Source organism: Camelina sativa, chromosome 4 (assembly GCF_000633955.1).
Source record: "Camelina sativa cultivar DH55 chromosome 4, Cs, whole genome shotgun sequence".
Taxonomy (NCBI): Eukaryota; Viridiplantae; Streptophyta; class Magnoliopsida; order Brassicales; family Brassicaceae; genus Camelina; species Camelina sativa.
Window position 1 is genome coordinate 336,228 of NC_025688.1, and position 13,494 is coordinate 349,721.

Sequence of the window (13,494 nt, forward strand, 5' to 3'; positions counted from 1 at the left end):
AAATTATTTACTTGTGTTATATGTTGACACTTTTGTAACTTCCATAATATTATTAGTATTGTAATGAATGACTAATAACAATTAGAAACATAATAAATAGTAAAATATATTAATATGTATTTATTGCATTTTGTAACTCTCATATAGCTTATATAACTTCTTATAAATATAATAAATTAATATAAGGATTAGTGCATTAACTATCCAATTAAATAATCAATTTATAATAGACTTCTAACTCTAAATTTTCTTATAAAAAGAAAAGACACACATTTCAATAATCCTCATATCTCAAATCTCATATAAGTTTGAAAATTCTATAAATGTTTGTATTCAACTAACATTATCTTAGTGTATTTCTTTATTTTTGTATAATGTAACTCCGATGATGTTTGAAAAAATAAAATAAAAACTTTCAACATATTAATACACTTTAATGTATCAATTCTATAAAATTTATGTTTTACAAAAATAAGAAAAAAACAGAAAGAAAATCCATGGCATATTTATTCTTTGAAATATAACCATAACTAATGATATTTGACAAACAAAACTGAAAACTTCCCATTAACCTAATGATATATTGATAACACACATGTTTCTCCTATAAATAACGAAACAAATTTTTTATCAAACATCATATTCTAACTCACGTAAATTTTAAATTTTATAATAATTAATATTTTATTATTGAATGTACTTTAAAATAATTAAATATATTTTGTTACGTTTATTTTATCTACGTATCTAATAGAACTTTTTCTAGTACTAAATAATATAAGAGACAAAGGACTCAAGAGAAGTAGGTAGACCAAGAAAACAACCCAAACATACAGAAGAATACCTTACACAATATATGAAATTGACAAAAAACCACCAAATTTGTTGGATTATTTCTCTCTCTCTTTTTTTTTCTTTTGTTTTGTTTGTTCTTCACGAACTGCACGACACGTGTCAGTGTCACGTATGTGAACCGTGTCACGGTGGAATGAGTTGTGGCATCATTTGACAGGTTGATAAACTAACCAAATAACAACAGTTTTTTGTTTATGGATAGTATTTGATTTTCTAGGCCAACCAATACTTCACCGAAACCAATTAAAATGATAATCCCTCGTTCCCTTCTCAACCTCATGGCCCAACCATTGCGTCGAGTATTATTGCTCTTGTGAAAAAATATAGTAGCTGTATAATCGGTCAATTAAAATGTAAATTCGTTTTTAACCTACATGTTACATGTTACCTTCCTGTTCAAAGAGGTGAAGATTCGTCGCAAATTAGGTTTTTAAAAACTTGTCAGAATTTTTGTATTTCAATGTAGCAATTTATATTTTGCAATCAATGATTCGGTCTTAGTCAGTCTCCCGTCACTTCATGTGGCCTATCTTCTTAGTGGATTTTCACTATCTCTATTAACTTTTTTTGTTTGTTATCTTTTGTTATAGTTTGATTCGGGTGTTGTGCACTTGTTTAATCATCATAGTCTGGTTGTATCATGCTCTTAAACTAACAAAAGATAACAAATTTTAACTTATTTTAATAGAATGTTTGTTGACTAAAAAAAAGAAAAAAAAACGGTCTACTTTGCTGCAAAAACTAGGGTGAGCGATATTCCGAATGTAGTTTTTATCTATGGATTCAAACCCAACATGTGATTGTAGTTTAAGGCTTTTGATTGAAAATACAGTAGCGAGCCTATGAATCAAAGCAAAGCAAAGCCCAACAACAGTACTTTAGAAAGAAGAAGCATTCATACTCAAAAGGGCAATGAAGCAACAAAATGCCGTTCACAAAGATAGATGATAATTGTGAATAGTCAATGCATCCAAAAACTGTGTGAAATGAATAATAATCATCATCCCTCCTCACTCACACTCACAGTGACATCCTCCAAAGTCCAAACCTATCTAAATCAATACAACAACCATGATCCGTTTCTCCCATACCAATCCTCTTTTAAATAATCCTAAATTACCCTCCAAACACACAAAATCAAGAGGAGGTGGTGTGTTTGTGCTTGATCTTAACACCAAGCTCACCTGCAATGATAACAGTGGAAGCCATATCCAGAAACATTCCATGCTCCACAACTCCAGGGAGCCTCAGAATCGCATCACTCACTGCTCCCAAATCACCCATGTCCTCCTCCAAGCGCATATCCACTATGTAATTCCCATTGTCCGTCACAAAGGGTTTACCTTTCTCCCCCAATCTGAGATTGGCTTCACAACCGTACCCTTCCAGCAGGTTCCGCAGCTTCTCCGACGTGAATTTCCAGCAGAAGGGCACAACCTCCACGGGGAGAGCAAGCTTGCTCCCACCAATGTGCTTCACCATCTTGGACTCGTCCACGATCACCACGAACTTCTTGGAAGCTCCTTCGATCATCTTCTCCCGAAGCAGAGAGCCTCCTCTGCCTTTGACGAGGTTGAGAAAAGGGTCGACCTCGTCGGCGCCGTCGATGGAGAGATCAATGACGGGGTGTGCGTCGAGATCAGAGAGAGGGATGCCGAGAGACAGAGCCTGCTCCTGGGTCTTCTTAGACGTCGGTATACCAACGATGTTGTCGAGCTTGCCATGGCGGAGAAGCTCGCCGATGCGGTCGACGGCGTGTTTGGCGGTGGAGCCGGTACCGAGGCCGAGGACCATGCCGGATTGGACGAATTCGACGGCCTTGTAAGCGGCGATACGTTTGAGCTCGTCTTGGGTCAAAACCATGGGGTGTGGCGGTGAGGCAACATCGATGGCGGACAAAGATTTGTCGGAGGAGGAAATGAAGAGAGGATCATACGCAAGCGCCATTCGAAAGAAAAGAAACCCTCTTCGGATGGATTTTGCAGAAAAGAAGGAAATGGAGAAGCAGCAGAATTGGGAGAGAAAGGTTTGATTTTTTTTAATAGAGAAATTTAGGGATTGAGGGAAGATGTATATGCAAGGTCGAATGAATGCATATATATATAATATAAAGATAGAGATGAAGAATTCNAGATTCCGTACGCAACATGAACATGTGGATTAAATTAGAAGCTGCTCATGAATGAAGATAAACAATTAGATGGAAGCAAACAGTTTTCTGCCGGCCATGGTGGTTAAGGTAAAGCTAAATCAAAAGCTGGTTTGGTTACCAGAACACAAAAGCTGTACTTTTCTTTTCTTTTGACCAAATAAATAAGCTGCACAAGTTTATCGAAACGGTTTACTCGAGAGACTATACAAACATGGAAAATAAAAAGTTAAAAAAAATCAAGGAACAAGAAGGACGCCAAGGGATCTGAATTTTACCCCCAGAAAAATTAAAGAAACTTTTGAATGAATCAAGAATACGCTTATACGAAACCGTACTTAGGAGACAAAATAATAATAGAAAGCAAAGATAAAAAAGTAAACCAAAAACAGAGGAAGAAGCGAGAGGCAGAGCCAAATTTTAGGACAGGGAGGAAAAGAGCAAAGGATGGTTGTTGTACCGTTTTGTTCTGTTATTGTCTGAAAAGAAGAGAAGAAGAAAAGAAGAAGAAGTGGAAAAGCGAAGAAAAAGGAGACTTAAAAGACGAGAATCGTATTTTATTTTATTTTAATTTTACCTTTCCTGACGCTAAAGCCTTCACAAAAGCTTCCTTTCTTTCTCTCTGATTTCCGAATTATTCTCAGTCAGGTTTAGATTTAGAGAGGGGCATCAAAGATAAAGTTGTGTGTGTTTACAGATGAAGCAAAGAGATGGAGTAATAGATTCTCGAATCTTATGATTGTTAGTTTACTCTATTTATATCCCCAAAAGAAAAAAATATCATTATCATCTGGAGACGTATCCGTATAGTAGCAGTAGTACATGGATACACACATACACGTCGTGCCCAGACACTCTTGTGACATGTGCCATTTGCTCTTTAATATTTAATATTTTTAGTATATTTTTCTAATTAACTTTATAGAATAGACATTATATTATGCATATTTATATTTCAACAAAATATAATTGATATTATACATTAAATATTCAGTTTATTCTTTAATTTGTTTAGCATATTGCCCAAAATAATGATTTTTTTTTATTTTATTTTTGAACTTTAATAGAAATAATTAACATGATTTGATTATTACATTATTTTTTTTAATTCTAACTAAAACAAACTAAAGTATATATATATATATATATATATATTTGATTATAAATATTTAGAGAGAAATAACTAAAGTATATGTTTATTAAAAAAAATGAATATATAAAATGAATATATATATATAACTATAATTCATTTTGCTTCAAATTCCTATCATGTATTTATTTACCCTTCTCACATATTTGATTAAATTTTATATTCTATCACATATTTTGTAACTCTTATATTAATTTGATTAGACTGAAATTCTTATCATATATTTATAGTTATATTAACTATAAAAAAATGAATACTCAAAACAACTAATAAATGTACCTTTTCACAAATTTTAGTAAATTTCATATTCTATCACATATTTTATAACTCTCATATTAATAATCATATTCATCTTTAAAATACTAAATTTCATTTTAATGAAATTATTTACTTGTGTTATATGTTGACACTTTTGTAACTTCCATAATATTATTAGTATTGTAATGAATGACTAATAACAATTAGAAACATAATAAATAGTAAAATATATTAATATGTATTTATTGCATTTTGTAACTCTCATATAGCTTATATAACTTCTTATAAATATAATAAATTAATATAAGGATTAGTGCATTAACTATCCAATTAAATAATCAATTTATAATAGACTTCTAACTCTAAATTTTCTTATAAAAAGAAAAGACACACATTTCAATAATCCTCATATCTCAAATCTCATATAAGTTTGAAAATTCTATAAATGTTTGTATTCAACTAACATTATCTTAGTGTATTTCTTTATTTTTGTATAATGTAACTCCGATGATGTTTGAAAAAATAAAATAAAAACTTTCAACATATTAATACACTTTAATGTATCAATTCTATAAAATTTATGTTTTACAAAAATAAGAAAAAAACAGAAAGAAAATCCATGGCATATTTATTCTTTGAAATATAACCATAACTAATGATATTTGACAAACAAAACTGAAAACTTCCCATTAACCTAATGATATATTGATAACACACATGTTTCTCCTATAAATAACGAAACAAATTTTTTATCAAACATCATATTCTAACTCACGTAAATTTTAAATTTTATAATAATTAATATTTTATTATTGAATGTACTTTAAAATAATTAAATATATTTTGTTACGTTTATTTTATCTACGTATCTAATAGAACTTTTTCTAGTACTAAATAATATAAGAGACAAAGGACTCAAGAGAAGTAGGTAGACCAAGAAAACAACCCAAACATACAGAAGAATACCTTACACAATATATGAAATTGACAAAAAACCACCAAATTTGTTGGATTATTTCTCTCTCTCTTTTTTTTTCTTTTGTTTTGTTTGTTCTTCACGAACTGCACGACACGTGTCAGTGTCACGTATGTGAACCGTGTCACGGTGGAATGAGTTGTGGCATCATTTGACAGGTTGATAAACTAACCAAATAACAACAGTTTTTTGTTTATGGATAGTATTTGATTTTCTAGGCCAACCAATACTTCACCGAAACCAATTAAAATGATAATCCCTCGTTCCCTTCTCAACCTCATGGCCCAACCATTGCGTCGAGTATTATTGCTCTTGTGAAAAAATATAGTAGCTGTATAATCGGTCAATTAAAATGTAAATTCGTTTTTAACCTACATGTTACATGTTACCTTCCTGTTCAAAGAGGTGAAGATTCGTCGCAAATTAGGTTTTTAAAAACTTGTCAGAATTTTTGTATTTCAATGTAGCAATTTATATTTTGCAATCAATGATTCGGTCTTAGTCAGTCTCCCGTCACTTCATGTGGCCTATCTTCTTAGTGGATTTTCACTATCTCTATTAACTTTTTTTGTTTGTTATCTTTTGTTATAGTTTGATTCGGGTGTTGTGCACTTGTTTAATCATCATAGTCTGGTTGTATCATGCTCTTAAACTAACAAAAGATAACAAATTTTAACTTATTTTAATAGAATGTTTGTTGACTAAAAAAAAGAAAAAAAAACGGTCTACTTTGCTGCAAAAACTAGGGTGAGCGATATTCCGAATGTAGTTTTTATCTATGGATTCAAACCCAACATGTGATTGTAGTTTAAGGCTTTTGATTGAAAATACAGTAGCGAGCCTATGAATCAAAGCAAAGCAAAGCCCAACAACAGTACTTTAGAAAGAAGAAGCATTCATACTCAAAAGGGCAATGAAGCAACAAAATGCCGTTCACAAAGATAGATGATAATTGTGAATAGTCAATGCATCCAAAAACTGTGTGAAATGAATAATAATCATCATCCCTCCTCACTCACACTCACAGTGACATCCTCCAAAGTCCAAACCTATCTAAATCAATACAACAACCATGATCCGTTTCTCCCATACCAATCCTCTTTTAAATAATCCTAAATTACCCTCCAAACACACAAAATCAAGAGGAGGTGGTGTGTTTGTGCTTGATCTTAACACCAAGCTCACCTGCAATGATAACAGTGGAAGCCATATCCAGAAACATTCCATGCTCCACAACTCCAGGGAGCCTCAGAATCGCATCACTCACTGCTCCCAAATCACCCATGTCCTCCTCCAAGCGCATATCCACTATGTAATTCCCATTGTCCGTCACAAAGGGTTTACCTTTCTCCCCCAATCTGAGATTGGCTTCACAACCGTACCCTTCCAGCAGGTTCCGCAGCTTCTCCGACGTGAATTTCCAGCAGAAGGGCACAACCTCCACGGGGAGAGCAAGCTTGCTCCCACCAATGTGCTTCACCATCTTGGACTCGTCCACGATCACCACGAACTTCTTGGAAGCTCCTTCGATCATCTTCTCCCGAAGCAGAGAGCCTCCTCTGCCTTTGACGAGGTTGAGAAAAGGGTCGACCTCGTCGGCGCCGTCGATGGAGAGATCAATGACGGGGTGTGCGTCGAGATCAGAGAGAGGGATGCCGAGAGACAGAGCCTGCTCCTGGGTCTTCTTAGACGTCGGTATACCAACGATGTTGTCGAGCTTGCCATGGCGGAGAAGCTCGCCGATGCGGTCGACGGCGTGTTTGGCGGTGGAGCCGGTACCGAGGCCGAGGACCATGCCGGATTGGACGAATTCGACGGCCTTGTAAGCGGCGATACGTTTGAGCTCGTCTTGGGTCAAAACCATGGGGTGTGGCGGTGAGGCAACATCGATGGCGGACAAAGATTTGTCGGAGGAGGAAATGAAGAGAGGATCATACGCAAGCGCCATTCGAAAGAAAAGAAACCCTCTTCGGATGGATTTTGCAGAAAAGAAGGAAATGGAGAAGCAGCAGAATTGGGAGAGAAAGGTTTGATTTTTTTTAATAGAGAAATTTAGGGATTGAGGGAAGATGTATATGCAAGGTCGAATGAATGCATATATATATAATATAAAGATAGAGATGAAGAATTCAGAAATAAATAATAGCGTGAGAAATATGCAAAGAAGAAGAATGTGGTTTTGTGTGGTGGCGGAGAAAAGAAAAATTAAAGTGAAGAAGATATGACTGAAGAAGATAGGGTTTGTGTTTGTGTGTTTGTGTTTGTGTCTGTGGGGAGAAGAGAGAGAACAAACGAATACCAGACTTGTCTTTCTCGAGGTTAATTAATGAGGACAGGACAGACCCGAATCTTTCGGATTTTGTAGTTTTATTTCTGTCCCACTTTATTGTCCCTTATTTTCATAAACTACCCCCAAACTCTAATGACCATTTCCACAATCCCTTCCCGTTTTGAACTCTTTTGACGCACACACACACACACACACGCACCCTAAATTAGTAAAGTTGCTTAGGTTAATATAATTAACCTTTTTTAAGTATGATGGAGCTATATAAAATCAAAAAGCGTGACGGCGGAGATTGTACGGGTCAATTTTTGAACAAGAGGAAAAACATTGGGACAACGTTGTTAATGTACAGTCAGCAACTAGAAGTTAAGATTATATATACATGGTCACAGGTCACGCAGTAGTTGTTTGGACCAAAAAGGGGCGACCAGGGACGCCGTTCTATCGTCCACTCGCCTTCTTTTAGGGGAAAAAAAATAAAAACAAATCAGAAAATGAAATTACCAACAAAATTATTACATTGGACCAAAAAAAAAAAAAAAACTCCACTAACTTCATCAACAAATATTTTATTACCATCGCATTCATTAATTGACATATACTAGTACATATCAAGAAAATTACAAAATCCCATGAAAGAATATATAAACGAGCTCTGTACACATATCTTACGGCTTAAGCTAATGTAGAAAAAAAAACATCAGATAAAATAATCAAAGAATATGGGTTGGTTTACAAAGTAAGCAAGTAATNGCAAAGAGATGGAGTAATAGATTCTCGAATCTTATGATTGTTAGTTTACTCTATTTATATCCCCAAAAGAAAAAAATATCATTATCATCTGGAGACGTATCCGTATAGTAGCAGTAGTACATGGATACACACATACACGTCGTGCCCAGACACTCTTGTGACATGTGCCATTTGCTCTTTAATATTTAATATTTTTAGTATATTTTTCTAATTAACTTTATAGAATAGACATTATATTATGCATATTTATATTTCAACAAAATATAATTGATATTATACATTAAATATTCAGTTTATTCTTTAATTTGTTTAGCATATTGCCCAAAATAATGATTTTTTTTTATTTTATTTTTGAACTTTAATAGAAATAATTAACATGATTTGATTATTACATTATTTTTTTTAATTCTAACTAAAACAAACTAAAGTATATATATATATATATATATATATTTGATTATAAATATTTAGAGAGAAATAACTAAAGTATATGTTTATTAAAAAAAATGAATATATAAAATGAATATATATATATAACTATAATTCATTTTGCTTCAAATTCCTATCATGTATTTATTTACCCTTCTCACATATTTGATTAAATTTTATATTCTATCACATATTTTGTAACTCTTATATTAATTTGATTAGACTGAAATTCTTATCATATATTTATAGTTATATTAACTATAAAAAAATGAATACTCAAAACAACTAATAAATGTACCTTTTCACAAATTTTAGTAAATTTCATATTCTATCACATATTTTATAACTCTCATATTAATAATCATATTCATCTTTAAAATACTAAATTTCATTTTAATGAAATTATTTACTTGTGTTATATGTTGACACTTTTGTAACTTCCATAATATTATTAGTATTGTAATGAATGACTAATAACAATTAGAAACATAATAAATAGTAAAATATATTAATATGTATTTATTGCATTTTGTAACTCTCATATAGCTTATATAACTTCTTATAAATATAATAAATTAATATAAGGATTAGTGCATTAACTATCCAATTAAATAATCAATTTATAATAGACTTCTAACTCTAAATTTTCTTATAAAAAGAAAAGACACACATTTCAATAATCCTCATATCTCAAATCTCATATAAGTTTGAAAATTCTATAAATGTTTGTATTCAACTAACATTATCTTAGTGTATTTCTTTATTTTTGTATAATGTAACTCCGATGATGTTTGAAAAAATAAAATAAAAACTTTCAACATATTAATACACTTTAATGTATCAATTCTATAAAATTTATGTTTTACAAAAATAAGAAAAAAACAGAAAGAAAATCCATGGCATATTTATTCTTTGAAATATAACCATAACTAATGATATTTGACAAACAAAACTGAAAACTTCCCATTAACCTAATGATATATTGATAACACACATGTTTCTCCTATAAATAACGAAACAAATTTTTTATCAAACATCATATTCTAACTCACGTAAATTTTAAATTTTATAATAATTAATATTTTATTATTGAATGTACTTTAAAATAATTAAATATATTTTGTTACGTTTATTTTATCTACGTATCTAATAGAACTTTTTCTAGTACTAAATAATATAAGAGACAAAGGACTCAAGAGAAGTAGGTAGACCAAGAAAACAACCCAAACATACAGAAGAATACCTTACACAATATATGAAATTGACAAAAAACCACCAAATTTGTTGGATTATTTCTCTCTCTCTTTTTTTTTCTTTTGTTTTGTTTGTTCTTCACGAACTGCACGACACGTGTCAGTGTCACGTATGTGAACCGTGTCACGGTGGAATGAGTTGTGGCATCATTTGACAGGTTGATAAACTAACCAAATAACAACAGTTTTTTGTTTATGGATAGTATTTGATTTTCTAGGCCAACCAATACTTCACCGAAACCAATTAAAATGATAATCCCTCGTTCCCTTCTCAACCTCATGGCCCAACCATTGCGTCGAGTATTATTGCTCTTGTGAAAAAATATAGTAGCTGTATAATCGGTCAATTAAAATGTAAATTCGTTTTTAACCTACATGTTACATGTTACCTTCCTGTTCAAAGAGGTGAAGATTCGTCGCAAATTAGGTTTTTAAAAACTTGTCAGAATTTTTGTATTTCAATGTAGCAATTTATATTTTGCAATCAATGATTCGGTCTTAGTCAGTCTCCCGTCACTTCATGTGGCCTATCTTCTTAGTGGATTTTCACTATCTCTATTAACTTTTTTTGTTTGTTATCTTTTGTTATAGTTTGATTCGGGTGTTGTGCACTTGTTTAATCATCATAGTCTGGTTGTATCATGCTCTTAAACTAACAAAAGATAACAAATTTTAACTTATTTTAATAGAATGTTTGTTGACTAAAAAAAAGAAAAAAAAACGGTCTACTTTGCTGCAAAAACTAGGGTGAGCGATATTCCGAATGTAGTTTTTATCTATGGATTCAAACCCAACATGTGATTGTAGTTTAAGGCTTTTGATTGAAAATACAGTAGCGAGCCTATGAATCAAAGCAAAGCAAAGCCCAACAACAGTACTTTAGAAAGAAGAAGCATTCATACTCAAAAGGGCAATGAAGCAACAAAATGCCGTTCACAAAGATAGATGATAATTGTGAATAGTCAATGCATCCAAAAACTGTGTGAAATGAATAATAATCATCATCCCTCCTCACTCACACTCACAGTGACATCCTCCAAAGTCCAAACCTATCTAAATCAATACAACAACCATGATCCGTTTCTCCCATACCAATCCTCTTTTAAATAATCCTAAATTACCCTCCAAACACACAAAATCAAGAGGAGGTGGTGTGTTTGTGCTTGATCTTAACACCAAGCTCACCTGCAATGATAACAGTGGAAGCCATATCCAGAAACATTCCATGCTCCACAACTCCAGGGAGCCTCAGAATCGCATCACTCACTGCTCCCAAATCACCCATGTCCTCCTCCAAGCGCATATCCACTATGTAATTCCCATTGTCCGTCACAAAGGGTTTACCTTTCTCCCCCAATCTGAGATTGGCTTCACAACCGTACCCTTCCAGCAGGTTCCGCAGCTTCTCCGACGTGAATTTCCAGCAGAAGGGCACAACCTCCACGGGGAGAGCAAGCTTGCTCCCACCAATGTGCTTCACCATCTTGGACTCGTCCACGATCACCACGAACTTCTTGGAAGCTCCTTCGATCATCTTCTCCCGAAGCAGAGAGCCTCCTCTGCCTTTGACGAGGTTGAGAAAAGGGTCGACCTCGTCGGCGCCGTCGATGGAGAGATCAATGACGGGGTGTGCGTCGAGATCAGAGAGAGGGATGCCGAGAGACAGAGCCTGCTCCTGGGTCTTCTTAGACGTCGGTATACCAACGATGTTGTCGAGCTTGCCATGGCGGAGAAGCTCGCCGATGCGGTCGACGGCGTGTTTGGCGGTGGAGCCGGTACCGAGGCCGAGGACCATGCCGGATTGGACGAATTCGACGGCCTTGTAAGCGGCGATACGTTTGAGCTCGTCTTGGGTCAAAACCATGGGGTGTGGCGGTGAGGCAACATCGATGGCGGACAAAGATTTGTCGGAGGAGGAAATGAAGAGAGGATCATACGCAAGCGCCATTCGAAAGAAAAGAAACCCTCTTCGGATGGATTTTGCAGAAAAGAAGGAAATGGAGAAGCAGCAGAATTGGGAGAGAAAGGTTTGATTTTTTTTAATAGAGAAATTTAGGGATTGAGGGAAGATGTATATGCAAGGTCGAATGAATGCATATATATATAATATAAAGATAGAGATGAAGAATTCAGAAATAAATAATAGCGTGAGAAATATGCAAAGAAGAAGAATGTGGTTTTGTGTGGTGGCGGAGAAAAGAAAAATTAAAGTGAAGAAGATATGACTGAAGAAGATAGGGTTTGTGTTTGTGTGTTTGTGTTTGTGTCTGTGGGGAGAAGAGAGAGAACAAACGAATACCAGACTTGTCTTTCTCGAGGTTAATTAATGAGGACAGGACAGACCCGAATCTTTCGGATTTTGTAGTTTTATTTCTGTCCCACTTTATTGTCCCTTATTTTCATAAACTACCCCCAAACTCTAATGACCATTTCCACAATCCCTTCCCGTTTTGAACTCTTTTGACGCACACACACACACACACACGCACCCTAAATTAGTAAAGTTGCTTAGGTTAATATAATTAACCTTTTTTAAGTATGATGGAGCTATATAAAATCAAAAAGCGTGACGGCGGAGATTGTACGGGTCAATTTTTGAACAAGAGGAAAAACATTGGGACAACGTTGTTAATGTACAGTCAGCAACTAGAAGTTAAGATTATATATACATGGTCACAGGTCACGCAGTAGTTGTTTGGACCAAAAAGGGGCGACCAGGGACGCCGTTCTATCGTCCACTCGCCTTCTTTTAGGGGAAAAAAAATAAAAACAAATCAGAAAATGAAATTACCAACAAAATTATTACATTGGACCAAAAAAAAAAAAAAAACTCCACTAACTTCATCAACAAATATTTTATTACCATCGCATTCATTAATTGACATATACTAGTACATATCAAGAAAATTACAAAATCCCATGAAAGAATATATAAACGAGCTCTGTACACATATCTTACGGCTTAAGCTAATGTAGAAAAAAAAACATCAGATAAAATAATCAAAGAATATGGGTTGGTTTACAAAGTAAGCAAGTAATATATTTAACATAATCAAATATCAGGCCACGCTGGCAGATGTAGCGGCGGCGAGAAGCCACTGAAGGAGGTCAACAAGAAGAAACGCGATGGCGGTGGAGGAAACGGGAACGCTGACGAGGAGGATGAGCAGGGTTGCGATGGCTACGGTGGGGCGGGAGTTCATGAGGAAGCTCTGAAGGAGACCAACGGAATCGCAGATAACAGAGTCGTAGCTGCTGTAGAAACGCTTCTCCCAATCCATCCAGTGAGAAGGAGGCTCGTAGTTACGCTCAACCATCTTCGTCTCGTGTATGCGTTTCCTAAGGACGATCATGTTCTCGTCCACCAACCTCCCTCCTCCGTAG

General features: G+C 34.2%; 4 protein-coding genes across 4 annotated transcripts in view; all 4 read right to left on the minus strand.

Moving 5' to 3' along the window:
• LOC104779425 (probable ribose-5-phosphate isomerase 2) lies at positions 1,711 to 12,276 on the minus strand. Its single transcript, XM_010503789.2, has 2 exons — positions 12,214 to 12,276; positions 1,711 to 2,957 (listed from the first exon to the last, which is right to left on the minus strand). The coding sequence occupies exon 2, from the start codon at positions 2,800 to 2,802 to the stop codon at positions 1,993 to 1,995; it is 810 nt and encodes a 269-aa protein (XP_010502091.1). The 5' UTR covers positions 2,803 to 2,957; positions 12,214 to 12,276; the 3' UTR covers positions 1,711 to 1,992.
• Positions 6,235 to 7,676, minus strand: LOC104779428 (probable ribose-5-phosphate isomerase 2). Its single transcript, XM_010503792.2, has one exon. It carries the CDS (start codon positions 7,334 to 7,336, stop codon positions 6,527 to 6,529), a length of 810 nt encoding a protein of 269 aa, XP_010502094.1. The 5' UTR covers positions 7,337 to 7,676; the 3' UTR covers positions 6,235 to 6,526.
• On the minus strand, positions 10,967 to 12,218 carry LOC104779429 (probable ribose-5-phosphate isomerase 2). Its single transcript, XM_010503793.2, has one exon. It carries the CDS (start codon positions 12,056 to 12,058, stop codon positions 11,249 to 11,251), a length of 810 nt encoding a protein of 269 aa, XP_010502095.1. The 5' UTR covers positions 12,059 to 12,218; the 3' UTR covers positions 10,967 to 11,248.
• LOC104779437 overlaps positions 12,951 to 13,494 on the minus strand; it is a 5,451-nt gene continuing 4,907 nt past the window's right edge. The window contains exon 2 of the mRNA XM_019244424.1: positions 12,951 to 13,479. Within this exon, the coding sequence (XP_019099969.1) occupies positions 13,170 to 13,479 (310 nt within the window). The 3' untranslated portion in view covers positions 12,951 to 13,169. The remainder of the gene's footprint in view (positions 13,480 to 13,494) is intronic.